The 11,298-nt window shown below is 48.5% G+C and overlaps 1 protein-coding gene across 1 annotated transcript in view; it reads right to left on the reverse strand.

Moving 5' to 3' along the window:
* The window catches only part of LOC105288303 (apolipoprotein L3), a gene marked incomplete at its 3' end in the record, with an annotated part of 24,141 nt that extends 13,008 nt beyond the window's left edge, over positions 1-11,133 (reverse strand). Inside the window, 6 exon segments of the mRNA XM_023527459.1 lie at positions 1,271-1,391; positions 8,926-8,994; positions 9,325-9,384; positions 9,387-9,425; positions 10,418-10,442; positions 10,957-11,133. Coding sequence (XP_023383227.1) covers positions 1,271-1,391; positions 8,926-8,994; positions 9,325-9,384; positions 9,387-9,425; positions 10,418-10,442; positions 10,957-11,133 — 491 coding nt within the window.
* Between the last annotated feature and the right edge of the window lie 165 nt (positions 11,134-11,298).

Consider the following 11,298-nt stretch of genomic DNA (forward strand, 5'->3'; position numbering starts at 1 on the left):
ATGGAGCCGCTTGAAGATACAAGAGACTTTAAGAACCGTGGATATGAATCGTTAAGCCTGAGACCTGCATGTGGACGAGCTGATGCAGAAAGCACCTTCCTGTCTGGTGGAGACTTGTGAATCTACTCAGAATCCCTCAAATTACACAAAATTGGCAGCCACCCATTCTGATGTTGGAAGTTGTCACCAAGACACACTGCCTTCTCACTGCTTCTACATAGAATAGAGGGGGCTCCCAAATGACAGTCAGGAACCCTTGGCTCCCGGGCAGGGTATGGAAGACATAATCACCCACAGCCCTCTGCACCCAGCGGTGAGGGGATCGATCAAGGAGGGAAGAAATGTCCCCTCTCCAACTCACGAGACTTCCCCTAGGCCCACGGCCTCTTCAGTTTTGTGACCTAGGTGCCTCGGTCACCTCATTCCAGTCCCAGCCCCGCTGCCAAGCCTTCCTATTAGTCCTCCAGCCTGGACTCACCCTTGCTCCATCCTCACCCCCTGCTCTGACCCTGGTCCAAGCCTCCCTGGGCCTCTGGACAGGATGATTGCACTTGCTCCCTCATCGTTGACCTGAAGTTCACACTAAGACCATCACCATAATCCTGTCGGATTGACTTGCTGTCCCCATTGCCGAGATGACAAATCTGAGACTCTGAGACGTAAGCCCAGAGCCCCAGAGCTGGGTGGAGAGAGAGTCGGGATCCAGCTCAGCTCCGTCCAACTCCACTCCAGCCTCTCTCTGCCTTTGGGCCAGCAGGATCTTGCAGTGTTTATATAATTCCTTAAATAGGGAGAAAAAGGACTCTCGCCAAAATCCCCAGGGACACGAACCGATTGTGTCTGGACTTTTCTGGCTTGTCGCAAGGGAAGTCCTGCTGGGCTCTCATCCAGGAAGAAAGACCCTCGGCCCCGTCTTTCCCCAGCGATCTTTTTAAAAGTTAATGTTAATTGAGCATAACGTGTCAGCATTTTACATGCATTATTTTCTTTTCCTCATGATAACATTGAAAAGAGGAATAAACTAAGAGAGAGGATGGCTAAGTAAGTGGCCCAAGGTCACCTGACCTCCCTCCTGCAGGTTTCATCTCTTCTCAACCTGAGGCCATTCGCAGCCAAGGAATGATATGGAGGAAATCCTCTTTCTGGATTGTTGAGAAGGAACATCCAACCCCAAACACACGTTATTGCCTGGAGGAGCCATGCCTGCCACAGGAAACCGGCTCAGGGAGCAGACCTGGGTGACATTCCTGGGGCGTCCCCTGGAGCTTACCCGGATAAATTGTCCTCAGCCACAGATTCCTTCCTGGCGTGACCCATCAGCTGGCGTTTCGGTTCCTCTCTGCACATTGGGTTCAGTAAAAATTCAACGTCTTCAGGAAAGCTTTTGCTCTCTAGATGGAAAGAAAATTAATAAGTTTAGAAGGAATCGTGGTAGACAGTAAAAACTATTTAGTATAAGGCTAAATGTTAATCTTCCTGAGCAGCTGTCACCGGGGTACTTCTGATGAAATCACCTGGTGTTATGGGCTGAACCATGTCTCCCCGCTCCCCAAATTCCTATGTTGAAGCCCTGACCCCTCTGTGACTATATTTGAAAGTAAAGCATTTAAGGACATCATTAAGGTTAAATGAGGTCATATGCGTGGGACCCTAATCCAATATGACTGATGTCTTTACAAAAAGGAGAGATACCAGATTTCTCACCCTCCCTGTCTCTAGGTGACCATCTCGTCAGAAACCAACCGGACCGGCACCTTGCTCTGGGACTTCCAGCCTCCAGATTAATTATCTAATTTGGGGGATCTGCATGTGTTTAGGAATTCAGAATTTTTAATCATTTAGAGAATGCAGGGCACATATGGTATATTACTTACCACTGCCAGCAAGGGCTGGGCAGTACCCTATAAACAAATGCTTTCATTTTCCACAGTGAAACAAATGAATATTCACATCAAATGGGATAAATAATGTAACGACTACAGAGTCTCATGTCAGTACAGAGCAAAATTACTGCCCCAATGAGTTACCCACCCACCCCCAAAAAATAAATGTGTGGTTTTCAGGGAATTTAGAGATTATGGAATTGCAGACAAGAGACTGGGGACTAGTGTATATTTATATATGCGCTAGGACATGCTGTAAAATGTATTTCCTGCTATTTACACACAAAGAGGCATCTTTTTTTCACTTTTGCTACATTTTAATAGTAGGTTTTTTTGAAGGATAAATGTGTAGGTCTTGTCAGCAACAACAAACAAAAGGTACTGCGTACTCCGTAGGGTACAGGTGCTGCCAAGCCCCTTAGAAAATTCACATGACACAAAAACATGTGGTTCTTGCCCCTTGAGGAGTTTACCATGTGGGGGAGCTGACAGCTCATTATCTAAGAGTTGAGTGAACAACAACGTAATTTAAGACAAATTCCATCCTCTCCATCCATTGGAGATGGAACCATTTTGGAATTGATCTAATCAGAATGAGAGCCAGGACTCGATTTGGTCCAGAATTCTTTCAGGCTCGTATAGTTAACATCCACCTTTGTTAACAGAATCGACCTCATAGACAACTGAAAGGAAAGACGCGGTCACCTGAAGTGTGAGGGCTAGGACAACTTAATTGCGGTTACTTATTTTAAAAAGCAAACATACTGAATAGTATGACTGGGGTTATGACACTAGTTTAAAAATAGGCCAAGTACTGGCTGCATTCCCCTCATGCTAGCACTGGTCATTTAAAATAGTGAAGATTAAATATGTGGGCTCTACATCTAACCCCCAGAAAGCCCACCCAGATCTTAATGCCATGAAAGTTTTATTTATGCCCCGTTGTGTCCAAAGTAATGTAAAGAGTCAAATTAGAAGAAACTAATAACCTGCATATTTCCAAGTGGATGAATGTTGATATATCTAAATAGGAAATAAATGGCAATCCTATTGCCTATGTAAAAAAAATAAAATTATCTCCAGGTTTTGCATACTCATCGCTATTGTTAAGGGTGTGGTTCTGGGCAAAGGTATGCTAAGGGCCAACTTCTGCTTCTGTAATCTGCTTGCTTGTTTGATATTAAATAGGGTGTGGTTAATCTGTTTGCTTGTCTGATGTCAAACCAGAGTGTGATTCTAGGCTTTATGAGCTGCCTCTTTTGGGCACTCAAGGCTGATCTCCTCGAACCCTGCGTGGTGGAGAGTCTGTCGCCGGCCGGCTAATAAAGGCTCATAATTCATCTCAGTTGGCTCCGTGGGTCTTAGAATTGATCGTGCCACAACACTATAAGAAGAGATAGGCAGGTTTTCAGATTTCACAATCAGTTGTCAGGAAAACAGCAGTTATTCCTGCAGTAGCTGACTCGAATTATTTTTAGATCATATGATTTAGAAGATATTAGAAACTCATCTAAAAAACTGTAATTATTCTGAGATGTTTCCACGTTAACCCCAGAAGCCTGTCAGAAAAAATAACAATGTGATATAGAAGAACAGTGGATCAACATGGCTAAAAATAAGCTTACTTTCAGAAAAGCGATCTGGTCATCTGGAAAAATCACAGCTACAATCTGGGAACACACCCGTATGGATACAGACCTACCTGGCCACGGGCACATGAGGGAAAACTAGGAGATCGCGGTGAATTTAGGCCTCTGTAAGGAGCAGCCTATAAGTTTCCGGACTGACCTTATTCGAATTGGTCTAAGCCCTATCAACACGGTTTCATACCACACTACCCACGTCGGCCCAAAGTTGGACATTAATTTAAAAAATCCCAAAGAACTTAATGGAACAGATAGATGTGTAAACATTAGCACTAAGTTTGAGGATGAACACATCCTACCCACAGGCGTCGTGATTAAGTTAGAAAAGAGACTCTTCATTGCACAATCAATAGAAAAGTAAAGGTCACCTAACCTCCCTCCTGCAGGTTTCCAAGTGGATGAATGTTGATATATCTAAATAGGAAATAAATGGCAATCCTATTGCCTATCTAAAAAAATAAAATTATCTCCAGGTTTTGCATGTTTCAAAACCTACAATGAGGCCATATGCAAAGGACTCTTATGCGTCAGCAATGTGCTGGACTTTGAAGAGAGCTCAGAGGTTGAATCCAAGGTCAGCCGTCTGACATTTCTCTGAAGCCTCCTTACGTTTCAAAAGTTCCCGTGACTTCTGCATTCTACCCTATAGCAGGCTTATGTTTTTGTTCGTTTGTTTGTTTTTGCTTTTATGTTTCAGACTACGCACCATTGAGTAAAACTGCCACGCAAAGAGTATTCCATCCAGGTGCAGATGTGGGGGTCTTCAGGTGGGTGGGGGTCTGGACCCTCCCCACGAATCCTGTGATCAATCCCATCACCTCTCTCCCCTCAGGCTGGTCTCGGGGGGGACGGAGCTCCCCAATGATACCTCTGAACTCAAGCTGGCCCATTTATCAAACAGGAGATCATCTCATCTGTCCTCAGGGAAAACAAGCTCCAGCCCTCAGTCAAGGATCCTGGAGCCTGCTAAGGAGCTCTTGGCTTCTGATCTGTCCTCCCCTTCCTTATCCTGTAAGTATTTCCCTCTCCTGGGAGGCTACTGGGAGGGTGACTTGGTTGCCAAGGCAATGCAGTCTTAGCATTGATTTGGGTGGGTGGAGGGTTGTTTTTCCTTTTCTTCCTTCACTGAGTGAGAAAGGAAACCAGGGCTTAGATGGAGGGAAGTCACAGCCCTAAATCTGTTTGTTTATTGACTGGGGTGGGTGTGGGTGGGGACATACAGAGCTGCACCTCTGCGGGGGTCCTGAGGCAGTCAGCCCCCCCACCCCCTCCCCCCACCCCCGGTAAGCAGGTGTTTAGAACTGGGAACATAGGACAAGGCCTGAACACAGCCCTGGGGGGAAGGGTGCTGGGGAGGGGGAGATTTCTACCTGGAACTAGGAGGTTCCAAGTAGAGGGGACAAGAGACCCCCCCCCACCAACTCTGCTGGTCCCCTACCTCCCTGTGGGCTATCCTGGCCTCACTTCTGAGTCGCTGGAAGGCCAGTAGGGGGAAGAAGGCAGTGGGCACTTGGCCATGGCAACCTAACTAGAAGACCAGAAAGAGGGTTCCCCTACAGACTCTGGGGTGAGGGGACTCCCCTTGTCCCCTCTTGGGGGCTGCATCAACCCCTCTGAGGTTCTCGATTCCTGTGTAGCTTAAAGTAGCCTGAAGGAGACACCCTCAATTTTAGGTCCTAAGCAGGAACAATCAGATAAGAGGAAGCTGACTAACTGGGCAGACCCTGTGGGCTTCTGAGGTCACGGTGTCAACAACAGGATCTCAGAGTTTTCCCTTCAGCTCGCCAGTCTGACCCTGGCTGGTAGAAGGTGTTGTTTCACTCCTAGGGAAGAGAAAACAAATCGTGGGGCTGAACGTGAGTCGGCTGTGGCACCCGCCAGCGGCGAGGGCCAGCTCTCTGGTGGTTCCCTCTGGGATGGCCACAAACGCCAAAAAGGACTTAACCCAATGAGTATCTCTGTCTGCTGGGCTCTGCTGGCTGCTATTTATGGAATGTTACCTTGCTCCATCCAAGGAGAAGACAATCAGAGAGAAAGCCACCCGAGAAGTAATTCAACCAAAGAAGCAATAAAACCAAACACAGAAGAAAAGATGGGAAGGAATGTTTTGGAAATTACCCGAGGTGGGGAACATTCGCGCTTACTTGTCGACGAAGCCAGTATTGATCGAGTGTTTACGGCAAGGCTCCTGACGGATTTCCTCATTAAATACTCACACATTCCATGATGGATGCTTTCATGGCTCCCAGGTTAAAGTGAAGGAAACCATTGCAAAGTCTAGGTTTTCACCTAAACTTAGGATTAGCCCAAGATTTCATAACAGTCCTTGGGTCAGGATGTGAACCCAAGACTTTTTAATCCAGATTCCACGTTGGGGAAGGCTATGCTCTAACTCCCTTTAACGTACAAAAATATTTATTCGCGTGTATATTTTATTGGTAAATGATTCTTCTCATTCCAAAACGATGTCTTGCACCTTGTACCCAAGTCTCTGTCTTGATAAATTTCCTGGTGCTGCAGTGCCCCAAAGCCTGTGCTCTCCTTGCTTCTGCAAGCTCCTTCAGCCGCGGAGGGCCAGGGGTCCGTCCTGCATCCCTGCTGTGGGCTGCTGAGCGCATGTCCGCTCTGTCGTCCTCCTCCAACTGTTGGACCTTAGGTGGTTTCTAATTCTTTATGTAAACAACAGTGCAAAGAATCATGCTCTTTGAATAAAACTTTGCCTGTATTCGAGATCATTTTCCTTAAGATATTTCTAGATGTAGAACGACTGGGACAGAGGGCGTCAACATGTAAAAATTCTTTCATACCTAGAGCTGAGCTGTTATGCAAACAAATCGTACCGATTTACATTGACACTCACAGTATACGAGGATGTACATCCTCTCCATACTATCGTTTCTCGGTAGCTTTAAAAAAAAAAACCACAGATCTTTCTAGAGAGAGCGTTTCTCTCAGTTCTGTTTGTCATTATCCTGCCTTGAGAGACCAGGGAAGAAAGCAAACGTTAATTACGTGTAGGCACTATTTTAAGGCGAAAAGACCATTTATCAACTACTCCTCCTGAGACCTGACTGAAATGATGGCAAAGGGGCTCACAGATAAAATAATAGCGAATGATGAGAGTGGCTTCTATCTGTGGCCTCTGCTCTGCCCCAGTAACGCTCTAAGACTTTACAAATAGCGGCTCATTCTCCAGTCACCTTTGCAGTGTTTACCACTGGTCTCGTAAACACTAGGGAGCTATCTGCGGCAGGTCCTGTTGCACTGCCGCCCGGGGCAACCTTTGCCCCCTCGGCCCAGCCTGGCTAAAATCTAAGGTGTGGGGGCCATCACTCGGCCATGAAACTACCAGCCTTTCGCCGACACAGCATAACCCCAGCTTGACTAGCAACTGAGCCACTCTATTTGTTTGTCTTGTCGATATTGATGAGAAGTTCTTTCTGGCAGAAAACAAATAAAACTGTGACTCAGATTTCACACACATTACCCTGCTGATTTAATGTACTTTTGACAGTTCTGTCAGATTTCTGCGACTTCCGTTTATTTCCTCCTGTCTCCTTACTGCAGCCGTAATATTTTTATATGAGGAGAAAGAAGAAGAGAGAAATGTGAAAACCATGGGTCACGGCTAAAATCTGAATAACGCCCGCGCCCCGCGCCTTGAGCAGGACGTTCCAAAGCCTCCCTGCCCCCAGGGTGGCCGGGCTCAGGTCTGGAGGCCCTGCACCGCCCCCTCCGGCCTCCTCCCCGTCTCCTTAACTAACTGCTGCCCGGAACTGTTCTTACTGGGCTGGAGGCTCCTTTGAAGGCACACAAAAAAGTCATCTTGTTTTTGACAAATGTAGGTACCCATCAAACATGTTGTCCGTTAAGAAGAAGCAGGAGGAGGAAGAGGAGAAATAACAAGCTTCCACAAAACCGATCGATCGATCGATCGATCGATGAATCCCAAAGGGATCCAAATGTAAACCAGAAAGAAACACACGACGAACGTACTAGAAGAAATGTTAAAACTAACGTGTTGAGTCGAGGAAACATTTTTCATTGAGACACAGATCCCAGAAGCCATGAAGCAAAAAGTCTGATACATTTGACCTCTTAAAAATTAGTACCTGCAAAGGACAGGGGTCCCTCGGTTTTCCAGGGTCTCTCACCTGTTTACAGGAGGTATACATGTTGTTAAATTTTAATTCATTTTTCTCCTGGTTAAAAAAAAAAAAAAATTGCAAAGGACACCATAAACCAAGTCGGAATATGAGAGACCAGGAACCCCTCTGTGCAGTTCGTACTGTAGGCAAAAGGTGACTGTCCACAAACACAAGAGCCTCAAATCGACATGAAAAGAGTGAAACCAACTTTTAAAAACTGGATAAGAAGTAGGAACAAATAATTCCTAGGGAAGTGGCTCACCCAGCGTCACACAGCACTTGGAGGACAGAGCGGAGGCCAAGACCCTCTGACGCTGGTATTTAAGGGGTGAAATGTGGTTTTAATAATTCAGAAGTTCCCTGGGTTGTCTCTGCCTGCATAAACACATAGATCTAAGCTCACACCCCTACAGTTGTGTTCACGTCTGCAGTTTGGCATTTTATTTTAAGATGACAAAGCTGGGACCAAGCAGCCGATGGGCTGTGGCACAGCCTTCTCACTCACTGCGTCTGGCTGTCTTTCTGGATCAGGACACCCAGGGCCCCCTCCTACTTGCCCCCATCACCCCACAGTCCCGAACTGAGGGCCAGTAAGGGCAGCGAGGCAAAGCCCTGCCATCTTCCTGCTTGTCTCCCATCAGGGCACTCCGGGCAAGTCGTTCCCCTGTCAGGGCCTCAGTTTCCCTACAGGGCCTGGCACTGAGCAGACAGTGAGAGATAGAATGGGTCAAACAACCTCTAGATTCTTCTAATCTTGAAACAAATCCTTTGTTCCCATCAGCCTCCACAGCAGCCGTCTGGGGCCAGCCTCAGGGCAGCCAGGCCACAAGGACTGGAAGTTCTGACTCACCTGCCCTTCCTTAACCCCTCTACTTGCTCCAAATTACCCCAACATTCACTTTCCTCCACGGGTCACTGGCCCATGTCTCAGGTAGCCCAGAACCTGAGCTGAGCCGGCCGGGCGGGGGGCGGGGTGGGGGGAGCTTTGCAAACCCATCTGAGCAGATTTCCCTCCCTCCTCACTGTCTGGGGCCACAGTGGGGAGGGAGGAAGCAGTTGCACAAGGCCTGGGTTCGAAACCGGACTTTGCTGCTGCTCCATATGTGCCCGTGGGCCAATTACCTAACCTCTCTGGGCTTTGATATACCTGCATCTATAAAATTGTGAAAATAATCCTTTTGTTAACAAGTTGTTGTGAGGATGAGAAGGAGGATGAGGATAAGAAGGGTTTTACCTTCCCCAGCTCACCAAGAAATCTTCCTCCGGCTGACTTGGAAGAAGATCCAGTCGTTCTTAATGTGCAGATCCAGTCGGCAGCTGTGGATATGCACAATAACCGGATGCTTTTCAGGGCTCAAAAGTGAAAGCAAAAATCTCTTTTCTGAGAAACACAGCCCTTAACTATCAGGAACCACCCTCGGCTACTCCCATGTCTTCCTTGCCAACTGATACCCTTTGAGGAACAACTCCAGGACTGATGTTCCGAGTCCTTTCTCAGCCCATCCTGCCTCGGGCTTCTGGAAGGAAGACTGGCCACTGATAGACTGTGGGACCCTCTGCAAATTACTCCCCCACCCCATGGGGCTGTTCTCAGCCCCCTCCTCCCTGTCCCTCCCCTGCACTCCCCAAAATGCCTGCCTTGTTTACCTGTTCCCAGCATTGCATAACTGCCATTGATGGCACGTGCATGTGGCTTCCAGACTTTGGCTTACATAGGCCCTTCTGCCAGGAGCACCAGCTTCCGCCACCTGGAAAAAGCATGCTCATCCTTCAAAGCCCAAATCTGTTATCACTTCCTCTGAAAAGCCCTCCAGCATCTTTGCCCAGAGTCCACTGCCCCCTGCTTGCTCGTCCCATGGCACCTGGGGGAGGGTTTCAGCCCACTGCTCAGACACTGTGTTCCTGTCTCCCCCGATCCATTCTGATCAGGTCTCTCCCTAGACTTGTCCCTGGTGGCGGGGACAGCACCAGTGCTTTTGGGTTGCGGTGACCTGCCAAGGAGGCCCATCACTAGTGGTCAGTGCCGTTCGGGTGGACCCAGAAGTTTGCGGCAGCGAGCGGACAGAACCATGCTATTTTCTCCCCCTGCTAATTTCCTCTTGACAAGAGATCTTTTTCTGTCCAAATGGAGGACTTGCATGGGAAGGCCAGTGTCATGGGGACACCAACACGTCTGAAAACAGAAAGCAGGCCTGTTTTCTGCTTGGATCCTGAGCAAAGCAGCCAGCGTGGACCAAGGGCTGAGTACGTGCCAGGCACTGTGTGGGCACCTGCCCACACCACGGAAACCTGCCGCGGGTTTCTCGTTTCTCACACCAACTCTAGGAATTGTTTACTCAATCTTACAGATAAACAGAGAGGAAAAGTTCCCTGTAAGTCCTGCAGTTGTTGGCTTTCTTGCTTTGCCCCAGGCAGGAGGGGCTGGGAGTATACCAGAGGCCACTCCCGCCCTCCCACAGGGGCCTGCTTATCCAGGGCCAATGTCCACGGGGGGGTCCTGGCCAGCTCCCCTCCTAGCTTTTCAGGGAGGGACAGAAGAATGATGGATGTTACTGCAGAAAGACCACGCACTGAGTCAGAAATAGGGTCCGATTCTGCAGAGGAGGAAGCCGAGGTGAGGGGAGAGGCCGTGGCTTTTGCCAAGCAACTCAGAGGAAGAGCCAAGACTCAAGGCAAGTTTCGCATTTGGCCTTTGACACTTGTTTAGAGTTATCTTTTGTTATTTTTTCCCTGTACCCACTCTTCTTCCCAATTGTTCCCTTTCCCTAGCATGACTGCAGCTCAGTGTCCAAACAAAACCGCTGTGAGAAGCAGAACTCGATTAACATCCACACGAGACGTGGCTCAGTTATCCCAAGGATCAGGACGCAGCATGGACTCCAGACGGACGTCTGTGCACTGGACGGACGCGGCCTCGTGCTGGGACAGCCATGATGTGGGCTGCAAAGTCAGATCGAGATGAGAATTAGGCACTTCTAGGCTCCAGGGGCATGAGCTGAGACCACCCCATTTACAGATCCTAGAGATCTAGTGACTATTAGAGCTGAACTCGACCCCAACCCAAGGTCATCTAGGATGACTTTAGCTCTGGAGTTGAAGTCTTGGCCGAAATCTTTGGTCAATAGCAATTTCAGCCTACGGTGAAGAAAATCCCAACTCTATGGGAAAATAACCCAAAATTGCTCAGAAAAGTGTCTGGCGTGCGCCACCAGCATCACCTGGTGGAGACTGGAGGAGTCACCAGCTGCAGGCTCGCAGCCAGCAGCCCCCACCCCTGGCCTGCCCTGCCCCGTCCAGTCTCTCCAGCCCGTGGGGAGGTGTGCTTGGCTCAGACAGGCTGGAGTTGAGCTGTCCTCCCTTTTTATAGGGACGGTGGGAGTGGGTAGGGAGCTTCAAACTGAGCGTGTAACAGAGAGGACTTTTGCGGTCCTCAGAGTGAGTAGCAAAGACAGGCATCTTAGGCTGCAGAATGCTGGGGATTGCACTCAATGCCGACAGCACCTAGTGACCTCATGGGAAGTGGCCACCGGTCTCGGCCACTCACTGCCAGGCTGCCAGCTCATCTAGTGGACAATCCCATTTATCTTGCCTCGGGTTGTAAAATCGGGCCCTGAGTAACAA

The sequence above is a fragment of the Pteropus vampyrus genome, unplaced genomic scaffold (genome assembly GCF_000151845.1).
Source record: "Pteropus vampyrus isolate Shadow unplaced genomic scaffold, Pvam_2.0 Scaffold16, whole genome shotgun sequence".
Lineage (NCBI taxonomy): Eukaryota > Metazoa > Chordata > Mammalia > Chiroptera > Pteropodidae > Pteropus > Pteropus vampyrus.